Source organism: Crocodylus porosus, unplaced genomic scaffold (assembly GCF_001723895.1).
Source record: "Crocodylus porosus isolate Cpor-Errol unplaced genomic scaffold, CroPor_comp1, whole genome shotgun sequence".
Taxonomy (NCBI): domain Eukaryota; kingdom Metazoa; phylum Chordata; order Crocodylia; family Crocodylidae; genus Crocodylus; species Crocodylus porosus.
The window spans coordinates 36,796,512-36,810,901 of record NW_017728950.1 but is presented as its reverse complement, the minus strand read 5'-3'; the positions used below and the strand labels follow the sequence as shown (position 1 = coordinate 36,810,901).

Sequence of the window (14,390 nt, the reverse complement as noted above, 5' to 3'; positions counted from 1 at the left end):
CCTTGCCTCAGAGTGCTAGCAGGGGGCTAGAGTCTGACAACACTCCCACCCCTTGAGCAGCCAGCAGGGAAAAGCCTAGAATGGTGCAGGCTGACCTCCCTAAACAGACGTCCTGCCAGGGCTTGGCTATGCTCCCCCCCAGCTCAGCACTATGTAAAGAAAAGGCAGGCAGCTGTGCATGAATTTCCTGAGTCCAGAGAGCATGTCTGGGTACAGGGGTGCTCTGTAAAATGAAGGATCAGACCACCAGCAGCTGAGGGGCCTGATTCTTCTTTCTATGGAGTGTCCCTGTCCCCATTGCCTGTCACAAGGCTCCTGGGATGCTGGCCATGTCCTACAGGCTGCCACTGGTGCTGGGCTCTGAGGGGCCCAAATCTTCCTTCTACAGAGTGTCCTTGTCCTTGCTGCACAGAACAAACCTCCTAGACTTCCAAATGTGTCCTGCCAGACCTTGGCAGCAGCAGCAGCTGAGGGGCCAGATCCTTCCTTCTACAGAGTGTCTGGGCCACATCTGATTGGCTGCCGGGCACATGCTCCCAGACTCTTGCCATCACTGCGGACCCTCCCCCATGCCCAGCCCTAGGCTTCCAGGGGAGCACCAGAGTGGGTCACCATGGTACACTAGGCTCTCCTTGGCAGTCTCTAGCATGCTGGGAGGTATGTGGGAGTATCCCTAACCTGTTGGCAGCTTACATACCCCCCGCCACCCAAGAGCAAAAGTGTAATCTGTTTGCTAATTATCCATCCTAAGTAGCTTAGAGACACCTGCGTAAGTTTGATTGATTCCACCTTGGACTTTTTGAATGTCTGTTCCTAACCTCAGTTAAAGCTTCATGCAAAGTGCATTGATACAGACAGAAAGCTTCATATTGACTTCAGTGATCTTTGGAACAGGTCCCAAGTAGAGCAATGTCATTTCCTGACTACTGTGGGCTTCACATGGTAATTTAAATGTTGCTTTACTTTAGCTTTTTACTGTATATAGAATAATAATAAATACAACTGTCATGTATTATGCACCTGGCCTCTTGAAGAATATCCAAAAAATTCTGAGATGCAGGATCCCAAGTCTGTTTCTATTGATTTTAGTGAGAAACATTTCACCGACTTCCTCCTCTTAAAGTAGGGAGTGTGCTTCAGCCCTCAGTGAAAAACCTCTAATGCTAAGCTAGAAATTCAGCAGTCTTTGCACCAAAAAGTCTCCATTGTATTATAATACCTGATTGAATTAATAGTCATGAATTGTATTTCCAAAGAACTAGTACCTTTTTCTGCTCTCAGTTCTGTAGTCATGTTAATTATTCAGAAGTATTTGATCAGTATTTGGATGAATAATTTGAAGTCTGTGTGTTGTTCATGAAATATTCATTTAGATTATATGCTCTTTGTTATTTGTAATGTTTGACTGGTCATTTAAGCCACATGACAATTTTTCTGCTACATCTTTAACTTTTTAAACAGTGAAATGACAAATAGGCCAAGCACAGACATTCGGGAGGTGAAATCAGGTTAAAAATGGCTGCCCGATTTAAACTTAACTCATCCTGGTGCCGACCTTACACTTACAGACCTGGTCTCCGTGGCTGGCTATCAGTCTAAACCTGTAACAGAACATAAGTTCCATGCACACAAACTGGTTTAAACATTGTAGAATCCGGTTTAAGATAAACCTGGATCTATGCAGTATCATACCCATTCAATTTAGGTCAAACTGGAGCATGGAACTTGTGTACGCTTTCCCTGTGCTGCCCTGGGGCTGGGCAAACACAGCCACTGGCCCCAGCCCCAGGGCTGCTCTTTTCACTCCTCCCTTCTCTCCCCCGCCCCCCACATCTATTTTTTGCTCCACCCCTCTGGCCCGTTGCTCCTCCCCCAGCCAGCTGTCTCAACCCCCATCTCACAAGTCACTCTGGATACAGCCAATTTTATCAGTCCTTGCTGCTGCTGCTGGAGCCAACCAAGTAAGTCCTGGTGGGAAACAGGGCAGGAGGGGTGGGGATGTAGGTTTGCTTCGGGGTGGAAAGACCCTCCACCTCCTCCCACCCTCTCCCCACCCCATCCATGGGTCATGCCTGCCCCCTCTATCCCTCATGGGTCGTGCCTGCCCCCTACACCTGCAGATTACACCTGCCCTCTCTACCCCACCCATGGGTCACGCCTTCCCCATCCACCAGCAGACCCCTGATCTCCTCCAGCCTACTGACTCCCCAACTCCCTGGCTAGCCCCTGCCATCCTTACTTACCTGATATCAGGCACCCATTTTGAATCAATTTAACCTCCCCTTAATGCCCCCAAATGTCTGTACTTAGCCACAAGGAACAACAAATAGCAGAGCTGTAACTTAAAATGCTGGTGCTCTGCAGGGTAGAAGGGAGTAGGGGCACTGGGTGATGACAACTTATATCCTTGCATAGGGGCTGCTGCAGCTGTAGCATGGGCTTTTACTGCTGTGGCACAACTATCCCAAAAACAGCTCACTCACTAACAAATACATAAAAACAAACAGTAGAAAGTAAACACTATCCTTATTTTGTAATATGCATCAAACTCTGAACCTGATTCAGGAAGGCTTTAAGCGCCACTTAAATTTATCTCTGCAAGGAGTATGGCCAAATGTAAATGTGAAGCACTTTAAGCTAAACGTATGCTAGATGCCTCCTGAGACAGGATACATCCCTGAATCAAAACCTCTGCAAATTCTTCCAGGGATGTTGGGTATAGAGGCTGGCTGAAAAATTGACCATAAAAGTACCATGGTATTTTTCATACCAGTAAGGGAGTGCCCTAGGTCAACAGGTCTTTAGTGTAGATTATTTAACAATCACACATAATATCAATAAGAAAAAACAGTGCAATAACCGATCAGAAACCCACCTTGAGGACAGTTCCATCTTTTTTCAAAAGTTTAAAATCTTCATTCACAGGAAGTGGCTCACCAGTGGCTCTACAAGTAGGTTTAAACTCCATGCCAGAATTGAGTTCCACATCACCTGGTGAGCTTTTTATCTGAGGTGATACATCTGCTGGACCTGTGAATAAAAAATGTAGGATTATAAGATCATAAGAAAGTAGGGTTTGAAGGGACATCATAAATCATCTTAGTTCAGCCCCCTGCTCAAGGCAGGATCATCCCTGACTAAAGCATCCCAGCCAAGTGTCTGTCTAACCTGCTTTTGAAAAGTTTCAAGGATGGAGATTCTGCAGTGTCTTTAGATAGCCTGTTCCAATGCTTGACCAGTCTCATAGTAAAAAAGCTCATTCTAATCTCCAGCCTGGATGGTATAGACAGGGGTGATCCTGTCTTGAGCAGGAGGTTGTACTAAGTGATCTCCCAAAGCCCCAGCTTTACTTTTCTATGATTCTATAAAAAGAAAGTCATGAAATCAGGCTAGGATTGAAGTGGTATAATTAAGTCTTTGTCTCCACCTCCCACACTTCTTAAATTTATAAAGCCCTCTAAGCCTACAGTAAACAATATTCAATGGATATTTTACATACTATAATTAACAAGTATCATCCCCTCCTTGTGTTGTAGCTCCTGAGAATCTAGTGCCCATTGTGGCACAAAACCAGTGTCCCCCAATCTCTCTGGGCAACTCTAGTACTGTTGCAGGTAAATACAAAATTCTATGCTTTGATAAATGACATGATTTATAGCACAAAAACTCCACAGGATCCAATGGTATTGCATTGAATCACCCCAGAATTTAGACCCCTGGCTTGGCTGCTTCTTTTTCTTTAGTTTTGGAAGCCCTCACTCCCCATGGAACTAGAGCTGTTTCAAATGCCAGTCCCAGGTTCACAAGCTTAGAGTGCAAAGAAAACCATGAGGTACTGGCCACAAGAGAATGCATAGTTCATGGGAAGTAGGCAGTGAGGGTGCACTATAATTAGGGTGACCATATGTCCCAGTTTGGCTGGGACAAGCTCAGATTTCATAGGCCAGTCCTGGATGGTTGAACAGAAGTCTCAGAATTATAGGGACGCAGGGTGCAGCGGTGCAGCCTGGTAAACCAGGCAGGCGGGCAGGCAGGCACTGCCGATGCTGTGTGGGAGCAAGGCGGGCAGACTGGAGCAGTGGTCAGCCCAGCCCATCCCCTGCCTGTGTTCAGGGGGAACCAGGCCAGGCATGTGCAGGTGGGGTGGTCCCTGCTCCAGTCCACCCGCCTTGCTCCCATACAGCTGCAACTGCAGCTGCAGTGCCTGTCTGCCTGGCATACCATTTTCCTCTGCCTTCCCACTGGACTGCACTCCTCACCCTGCCCTCCTGCCTCATCCTCTGCCTGCAGCAGCACCACTGTTTTGCTAGGGGGACAGTGTCCCAGATTTCCTTAAAAATAATATGATCAACCTAACTATAATACAACCTGAAGGTGGATTACTGAGTCCTGGACATACAACCCTTAGCCAGGATAGTGACTAATTACTCAGGTAGCTCTACTGAAGCCTATAGGAGTAAGGATGACACAGGTTAGCTCTAAGGTAGGGTGAGATATACTACCATGCTGATTTTAAACCAAAGGCACCAAACAGGCAGTGGATAGCAGAGCCTGGCAGCTGCTGTGCTAGAACAAAGATTTAGGAATGTGCCCGGTGCCCACTGGAATAAAACTGGGGCAGCTATGATGGGATATCAGCCTTTTATGGAGATGTTCTACCAGCATGAAGTTTTGTTTTGGTCATACTGGGAAAAGCCATTTACTACCGTGTTACCTTGCTTTACCTTCTTTTTCACATTGTAGGCCATGCCAGCCAGAGTTACACACGCAGCCCTTAAATCTGTCACAGCTTCCCTGGTGTTGGCAATTACACCTGAGTTTACAGTCCGGTCCATAAAAACCAGGTTGGCACTCTGTAAGTACATGTGGTTAAAGTGAGTATTTATAATAAATACATTAATAAAAGCAGTTGCCTATTATGCTACACACCTTCCTCCATTCTTTCTGAGCATTGAACTCTAGGTAAAATTCATGATACCCATTTGAGCGGAATTGATAAGTGCTGTGTACTGAATTGAAATCATTAACGTGTGGTCTTATGGAGCACAGCAAAAAGGAAATAAAGCAAATTTGTTTCCAGTGTTGCCATCTTAAAGCTAGGTGTTTTGAGGTGTTTCCCAATGAAGACATAATTATTATCTGCATTACAGTGGTCCCAAAAGCTGTTACCAGGTTATGGCAGCACTGCACTAGGTATTGCCCAGGCATATAGGAAGATATGATTCCTGTCCCAAATAGATTACTTTCAAATGGAACTGAAGTTACTCAGCATTTTGCAATAATAAGATACCAAAATAATTAATTCTTAGAAAAACAGGGCCCTCAGCCTTACAGATTTTTTCCCAAAATTTCAGTTGCAACTTAATTAATTGATAGGAAACTAGTACTATCTTGCACTTAGAGGGTGCAAGATGAGCATGCAGGTGTGGTTTGTGGCACTGCAGACCTGTCTGCTGCACAGCAAACTGCACACGCTGCACATGCAGGTGTATGCTGTGCTGCTAGTTTGCAGTACAGCAGGTTTTTTGACACCAGGAGATCCCAGTTTCAGAAAAACCTATGCCAGAAAAAAGCAGGGTGGCACACATGGCAGCAGCAGGTGTTGCCTGAAACCAGAGCTTGGAGAGCCAGAGCCACACTCCAGTTGCTGGCCAGACTGTGTGTGTGCAGATCGGTGCCACTGGAACACAGGGAGGTGCCCAGGACCTCAGGTAAGGCTGCTGGTGTCAGCCCAGGTACTGGCGCCAGCCTCCCCTACCCAAGCTGGGGCAACTTACCATGCACCAGAACATGTGTGCACAGGCATTCCCCAGAGACAAGTAGCAGCAGCATGACTATGCTAGTTGTTCCCAAGAAAACACATGTGCATGCTCATCTGGATGCACCCAGAGAATACCTTTCATCTGAGCATCTTTGAGGTCGCTAAAGGTTATTATTCCTGATGAGTTAGCATTGTTGCTCTGAGCAGCTCTTGCTCACTTCTTGTTGTGCTTTACACACAGCGCGTGCATCGTGTCTGTATACCTTCATCACATTCCAGGCCCCTCCATCCAGTGGCACAAGAACAACCATATGGATCTGGTAGACAGAACATATAATATTTGCAGCCCGTTTTCTCCTCACAGCTCTCTTTGCAGGTTCTCCCAAATGTATTGGCTCCGCATGCTACAGGGGGAGGAAAATGGACGAACAGCGTTAAGTCTATGGAAGAGCGATACTTTCAGTGATACATCCTTATACAAAGTGAAGAAATAGAAAACTGAAAAATAAAGTGTTACCTTCAAATATTGGGTCCATTAATATCCATACCTGTTGTGAATCATCAGGCATCAAGATTCTAGGCACGTCCTAAAGCTGCTGTTTCAGTGAAGATAATTTCAAGCAATGAAAATGTATTTTGTTTTCTTTAATGGTGAGGATTTTCCAAAATTACCACCACGTTTTGGATACTTAGGGCCATCTTGTCAGCTGCTGCACATCAGTATAACCCCTTTGAATTTGATGAAGTTCTGCCAGCATAGAGCCTTTATCAGAACTTGACTATAGCAAAACCTTGAACTGCTTCAATACCTGGTAAAATCTTGTTTTCATGGAAATCAATTGGGATTTTACCATTAATTTCAATGGGAATCAGGGTATTACATCTGGTTTTTAAACTCTCGTGAAGGAGAGGCAAGTTTTATGTCTGTTTCTGGGTGGTTGCTCACAGCAAACAGTCAAGAAAAACATCCAGATCTCCCACTGGTAACAGATAATTCTAAAAAGGGATGAATGCTTCACCATATCCACAACACACAGTTGCCTGTGAACACTCTAGTTGTATCTTTGAGAGCCACTATAGCAACAGATGTTATAACTTAGCAAGGAAAACACTATTCATTAAATGGACAGTGGTCTCTCCCAACACTGTTCTACCAGGGAAGGCATCATAAAATGAATGCATAGAAGGCATTGCAAATACTTATCTGCGTGGATAGGCCAATGAGCCAATGCTTAAATTTAATCTCAGGTGCTTAAAATTACTCACCTGCTTAATCTCAGATGCATTTGTTTGCAAGACCAGGGTGTTAGTAGGTTTTACTTTACTGAAATTACAGAATGAGTGGGTCAAAGGTTTTAAAGTATGGTTCAGATGTCAGATCTTTCCACAGTTCAGGTTAGAACATCTGCAAGCACTGAACTGCAATCATAATGTTAAGGTTTACACATTCTGTAATACATTTCACTGTTAGAGTAAGCAATATCAAGTATAGTGACTGAAAACAGGGGTACTCAACCCCTAGCCTGTGGGTGAAATATGGCCCATGGGGCTCCCCACAGGTTGGGAAATTTGGTGGCAGTGGAACAGTGGCAATTAATACTGCCAGCCCCTGATGCCAAATTCCCAAGCCCCATGCAGCTGGGTCATAGCTGAGCCATGCCCAGCCTCAATGTAGCCAGAGTGGTGCCAGGACATGCCCCTTCCCTCTGTGCAGCTAGATCAGGGCCTGCCATGTCCACGCCACATGCTGGATCTGGCTCACCACCTGGATCGGATCCATGGACAGACCAAGCACTGCAGCCTACACAGCAGTGAGCACCACTGAATTATTGTGAGTGCTCATGTCCCAGAATGACTAGGCCCTAACAGTTTGCTTAGCAATGTGGATTCAGTTGTAATGTAAACTGTGGACAAAGTGGACAAAGAAGTGGACAAAGAAGTGCCCACTTTGCTGTGGACAAAGAAGTGATCAGACTAAAGAAAGAATGTTTCCTTACCCTTCTCACACGTTTTCCCCATAAAGCCTGGAGGACAAATGCATTCCCCAGTATCTTCATGACAGATGCCATTGTTCATGCAGGCAGGGCAAATTGAACTACATGTTGGACCCCACTTCTGAGCTTCACAACCTGTTATACAGAAGTACGACAAAAAACTGGTTTCTGTCTCACACGCTAGGCAAACCAGAAAAGGATCAATGGCATTTGCTCATATATAGCACCTTTGATCTATTAGAATCCAGTATATAACAAATCACTTCACTAGAGAAATGCATCCACTTCTGGGGTGAAACATGACAACTGCAGTACACAATAGCAACACACAACACTTTTGAGACAGGAAGAGAAGAACAACTTCTCTTTTGAAACTGTGGAACAGATTTTAGATTGTAATTAATCTAAATAATTAAACAATTTGGATGTTGGCAAGGATGCTTTGTTTAATATTGTTTTCCTCTTGGACTACAAATAGTCCGGATTTCAGAGTTTCATCTCAGCTGAAACATGTTGTGCTTATAACATGCAGAAGGTTTAAACTCAGCATTGCTAACATTGTGCCAGTATCTGGCAGGGTTTTGCTGTCACAATATTTTTCTTAAACTGAGACAAAAACATAGTAGGCTGAACTCTCCCCGATGTTATAAACCAGAGCTCAATAAAACATATTCTTCCCTTATGCACTGTGTAAAAAACCAACAGCATAAATGTAATTTTCAGTATACACACCAGTAATCATTACTTGTATTGGACAGAAAGTGATCTTTATTGATAACTCTCATGCATAGACATGTTTGTGAAGGTAATGATAGAGTACTCCCAAGGCAGCTCCAATAACAAAAAAAGTATTAGCGGAGGAATCTAGATTTGGACCATAATTTTCAGGTTTTGGTTTGTATTTGATAGCTCAGCTTGGCATTTATGTGTCAGAAATTATCTCAAATCCCTAGACATCTAAATGCAGTTCTCAAGAGATGACACTTAGGGGTCCAACTGTAAAACCCTAAACTCTGATCTGGTTCTGGGACACGCTGGTTACTCCAAAAACTTTTCAGACTCTTATGACATGCTTTGTTTCCCTTTCATGAAAATAATTCTGCACATAATATAAAATCATGGACAAATAGGGCTATAAGGGACATTGGGAGGTCATCCAATCCAACCTCCATGGATTGGCATAGCATGGCATAGCATGGCCCAGCTATGATCAAGGCAGGAACATCTCTGACTATGCCATCCCAGACAAATGCTTGTCTAACCTGCACTTAAAAACCTCCATTGAAGACCCCACTGCCATTCTAAGCAATCTGTTCCAACACTTAACCACTCTCAAGTGTTAGAAAGTTCTTCTTAATATACAGCTTAAATTTCTCTTTTTTGCAATGTAAATTTCAATATAAAAGATGCATTTAAGCCATGAAGGGCAATCTATACTACACAAAAGATACTGTTGTTTCAATGCAGACAACTACAGCTCCCACATTTTCAGAGCACGGTCATCATGCATACCAGGCAGCTGAAGCCACAAATTCTTGATGATATAAACTGATGCTGGTTTACACAAACAGAGAATTTGACCACAGTATATGTAACAAAGGTTTAATCTTAGCTTCATCACAGTATAATATTAAAACGAAGATCAAGACACAGCAACTTACGTCTGACTATCAGCCTTGTATAAGCAGAGGTAAATGTATTTCCTCCTATGTATCTGGCATAGTAGACCCCTGCATCTTGCAGCTGGACAGAAGAGTAAGATACTTCTAGTTCACCTGGCACTTCATGCCTGGGCACAGAGTGAATGAATGAACCTGAAAGAAGATCAGAAAGGATCCGTAATAAACAACTAGAATATCCATTCATCCTTTCACGGTTAGAGGAGCTTGAATCAGGCACTGGGTGAAGGCAGCTTGGGTGTACCAAGCTGTCCACGATACAAGGGAAATCTTCCATTTGAAACATTACAGACAATGTGTTTGAGGCAAAGAACTTTTTTGCCTCTTGTGGAATCATGGAGGGTTAAAAAATTCAGCCTCTGATGTCAGATGAAAGTGGATGCAATGGTGGAGAGAGAGAAAGAAAAAGATCAGTCAAACGCCCAGGTTCTGGGTTGTGGAATGAACAGTGAGACCAGGTGATCTTGGAGGACAATATGTCAGGGGAAAAAGGGGAAGTAGGGATGAAGCCATGAGGACCACAAAACATAATGGAAGTTGAGGGTAGATAGAACTAAGTGGAGGGAGATGCAACATGAACAACAAAGCAAAGGCACATAAAGGGAATTATAGGACTAAAGGGATTGTGGAGGGAAGCAGCTCTGTTTGTAGGAACGCAAGCTGACTGAAAGGTGTAAAAAGTGATGTTTCCTCTATGCCATTGTATAAGCATTAGCAGAAATAATTATTAGGTAATTATAGAGGTGCCCAGATAGCACAGTAATGGTGAGAGATAGAGAGCAGTTACCATTTTTGTAGATCACTGCGTCTTCCTCCTTTGAGACCTTTCTGATGAAGGAAATGTTCACAGACTCTCCCTGATTTGCTGTAATAGTTAAGGCCACTGGGAGGAAGGAAGCTAAAATAATAACAAAAACAAACAAATGGGACAGCATGGGATCAGTGGCAGGAACTGTTGTCTCTGTTCAGTCTCCATGATGGAAGCTGGAGAAAGCTCTACACAGTCATTGCTGGTGGCTTTGCATGCTTAGATTTCCTACCAGAATGCATTCATTCTTTTCACCACCAGCAGCCCCTGCTGTGTATTTTGGCAGTCAGGAAGCTCATCTATGCCCTGGAGCAACAACAGGGCTAAAGACGAGGAGAAGAAATGAGTAGAAATTAAATTTTGCCTGGATAATTGGAAACATTTCCTTAACTCTGAGATCCAGTAGTCTGTGAAATATCATTCCCATTCTTTTTATCCCTAGAAACACATTTTGCGGTCAGACTGGATAAAGTACTGGAACATGTATTTTAGGCAATATTTTTTTTTCTTTTAGCAAATTTAGAGAGAAGTAACTCAGGAGAGCTTTTTCCCCCCCATTTAACTTCTCTGAAGTTCTAGAAGATTATGTCAATGTCATGTAAGGCTTGCTTAAAGATGGCATAGCATAATGTAAGCCTTTGCTCAAAATTAGGCCTCCATGCTTTCCTCAAATATTGGCAAACACTGCTCGTCAGTGGGGACAACTGAATAAGCTACATTCCTGGTCAACACTTTTTGATCAAGATTTGGCCCCTCAGAAGATATGGTTTAATCAAATAAAATAATGCCTATGGCAAACTATCCAGTTCAATGATCTTTTTTAATTCTTCAACTAAGAATTTGAAACAACTTCTTTTTGCATAAAACAGAGGCACATTTTCCATACTTTTTTACTGTTTTCCAATTTTTTCCAGCTAGAAAATAATAACTGAATGTAAAAGGTGACATTTCACTAAAACCTTTTAATTTTTATCTTCTCCCTACCAGTGAAAAATGTTTACAGAAAAGGAAGGGGGAGCAGTCAAAAACAGGAAAATCTAACCCCCACATTAAAAAAATAACATTCTAAGCCAACTTAAAATGAAAGGTTAATTTCAAAATGTTAGTTTGTTTCAGTATGTTGAAATTAATCATTTCATTTAAGACTGACTTAAAATGTTCTTTTCCTTATATTTCATTGGAAAAAAACAGAATTTTTAGCAGAGCTCATTAGAGTTTCCTGATCAGTTCTAATTATGATTTCCTAGGCCGCTCTTCAGATACAAAGGAGAAATAAATCCTACAAAAGCAGTCTTACAAAATTAGGAAACTTTGATTTTTCAGGCAGTACTTCAGGAATATTCAGATCATGATCTGAGTGTAAATTTTACTTCTGTCCCATTCCTATTTAGGACAGTGAGTGAACTCCCAGCTGGCTACTCTGTTACTGGGCTACTGTGTTTTACTATTTTCATGGGAGTATTTAGCTTCCCTCTGAGTCGGTTCCTACCACATATTGTTTTCCTTCTACTCTCTGTACCTCTGTACTGCATCTATCTTCCTCATGCCTAAAGTCAGCTGAATTTGCTACCAGAACTACCAGGAGCTACCGGAACTACTGAAGCCTCAGCTGGAGTGAGTCATACAAGACTGACATAAGCTCCTACTTGATCCCTAATCTACTGTGCTAAATAAAAAAAACACGTATAAGTCAAAAAGCCCAAGGCTGAATTTATTCAGTCTTTGCAGTTTAATCTCAAATGCATAGACTGAACCAATGAGCAAGTGAGCAGACATTCACTTTTGATTCAGGAAATGCAGCCACTTGCCTTCAGTAACCCAGGCCAGAAGCTGTGGGACACTAGAGCACAACTCCCTGCTCAGCTGGAACAGACAGCTTGAGCCAATGCTAGCCCACCTACCCTGTGAAGGTGGGTTTATGAGGAAGGTGCAAAGCATGCTGGGATGCTTAGTGAGCTAACTTGAACCTGGAGGGGATCTGGGACAGAAGCTCAATAAATCCAATAACCTAAATCAGTTAAGTCTGATACTACATCCATCCAGGTTTATCTTAAATTGGTTTCAGCCATTTTAAAAGTGGCTTATATGCACTGAACTTCTGTTGTGTTACAGATTTTAACCAGTTTCTGATCACTTATACTAGTTTACATGTAATTTCTATCCCTAACCCTGAAGTCCTGTTTTCATTTGATAAAGCTGGTAGGAAGAACATAGGTGGTCTATTTTCCCTGGGAGACTGTTGTTCTTTCAAAGCTGAATTGTAGTTGAAATCATGACCATTTCACTAAAATTTTGTTTGAACCATCCAGAATAAAAGTTCTGACAATGTCTACACATCGAGATGAAAATTTAAATGTTCCATTTTAAAATAACTATTGAATGTCAGTATTTTAAATTTTAAATCATCTGACAATAATAGCAAAAAGGCAACTGAAATGAAAAATTACAATCCATTGAAAAACAGTGTGGGGGGGAAGGAGCGGGGTTCTTCAGAAATGGCATTTTCATTTTCAGGACAGCTCTATAACCTAGGCCATAACATGTAAAATGTCATGCATATGCTGACTTGTACAATGTTATGTATGTGAGCAGTTCCAGTTACTTCAGAGCGATCACTTGTGTGAAGTTAAGCAGATGCAGAAGTGTTGGAATCAGGCCCTATAAAGCACCAGTCAGTACCTTCTAGGGTGGCATTAGTTTCTGCAGCTGCATGGCCAATCACAGAGCTGAACATCGTACCAAAAGCAGAAAAAAAAGAATACTAACAAAAACATCATGAGCAATCCTAGAGTGTTCTCAGTATGTAAACTGAAAGGTAGTCATAAAGAGCAAGCCCACTTCTAAAGATTATGATCTACTTGTAAACAAAAAATAATTCAAAACTCACAAAACAAACTGTTCGCAACAAGTCTTTCAACCAGCTCCGCTAAAGCATTTGGCCTCCATGGGCTTTAGATGCAACAAGGTTTTGTATTAAATTTAGAGAGCTATTAATAGTTTTTCATTAAAAAGTCATTTCGTAGTTTAGCTTTTATTTTTCCTCTGTGTGTGTGTGTGCGTGCATGCGTGCGTGCATATGTGTTAGTTTATCCATGGGAGAATTTTTTTCACAGCACTGTTGTTAGGACAAGAAGCCCACATTCTTTGGTGGGCTCATTTCCAATGTATTTTTAGATTGTGACTTATTTAATGATTTCAGAATTTGCGTGAGCCCTCCCTTGACAAAGACACCATAAATCAGATTGCAGGAGAAATGCCAATGCAGTGTTTTGCTTTCATTTCTATATACCCATTATTGTTCCTGCAGAAAAAGCCTCTAGCATTGCATATTAAATAATATACCATGCAATATATAAGAATACCACACATTATACCTATATTATATGCACATATATACTTAGGTCCCTGGCAGAAATTCACATAATGGCATGCTGGGATCTGTTTCCTGGTCCCAACAATTGCACCGGCTGCCATGCCACACGTGCCTGGCAGGACACATGATTTTGGGATCAGGGATCAGATTCCAGTTGCACCTTTACTACTTGCCAGGTCAAGGGGAGAATGATCCTGAGCTGTACCTGCAACAGGAAGTAGAAAACTGGATACCTGGTAAACCAGTGCAGTCCTGGAGCTGAGACTAACAATCAGCTGATATTGGTCTCAGCCCCAGGACTGCACAGCAACTAATTCAAGACTCCAGTGTAGTCCCAGGGCTGAGACTGACAATCAGCTGATTGTAGGTACCAGCCTCAGGACCGCACTAGGGCTGGTCCTGGCCACACACCCCATGCAGCTGGTGTCAGGATGCAGAGCAGGAACCTTGCCATATGTTTAAGTTAAGACACAATGGAACCAGTGCAAAATTATTGCACATATTTTATTGAATAATTTTGTGGCTTATTTCCCATTTTATCATGTCATTAATTGCCTGAACATGTGGGCAGGTTACTTGTTAAGAGATGATTAACAGGTTAATTGCATCTTAGGTGTAACATCTGCCATAAGCCTCATACACACATCATACAATCCTACCGTGGGCTGGAATATCCAGAATTCAGAAGAACTGGCCCACTACTTTGAGAAGTTTATATGTACGCTCAGGCAGAAAAAAAAATTCTTACATTTCCACATAATAAAGGCCAAGATTT

At 42.5% G+C, this 14,390-nt stretch overlaps 1 protein-coding gene across 1 annotated transcript in view; it reads right to left on the bottom strand.

Annotated features, from left to right (window-relative positions):
* The window catches only part of TEK (TEK receptor tyrosine kinase), a 73,930-nt gene that overhangs the window by 30,902 nt on the left and 28,638 nt on the right, over positions 1-14,390 (bottom strand). The window contains exons 3-8 of the mRNA XM_019555227.1: positions 10,222-10,332; positions 9,417-9,569; positions 7,759-7,890; positions 6,025-6,165; positions 4,725-4,853; positions 2,876-3,030 (exon numbers count right to left, since the gene is read on the bottom strand). Of these exons, the coding sequence (XP_019410772.1) occupies positions 2,876-3,030; positions 4,725-4,853; positions 6,025-6,165; positions 7,759-7,890; positions 9,417-9,569; positions 10,222-10,332 (821 nt within the window). The remainder of the gene's footprint in view (positions 1-2,875; positions 3,031-4,724; positions 4,854-6,024; positions 6,166-7,758; positions 7,891-9,416; positions 9,570-10,221; positions 10,333-14,390) is intronic.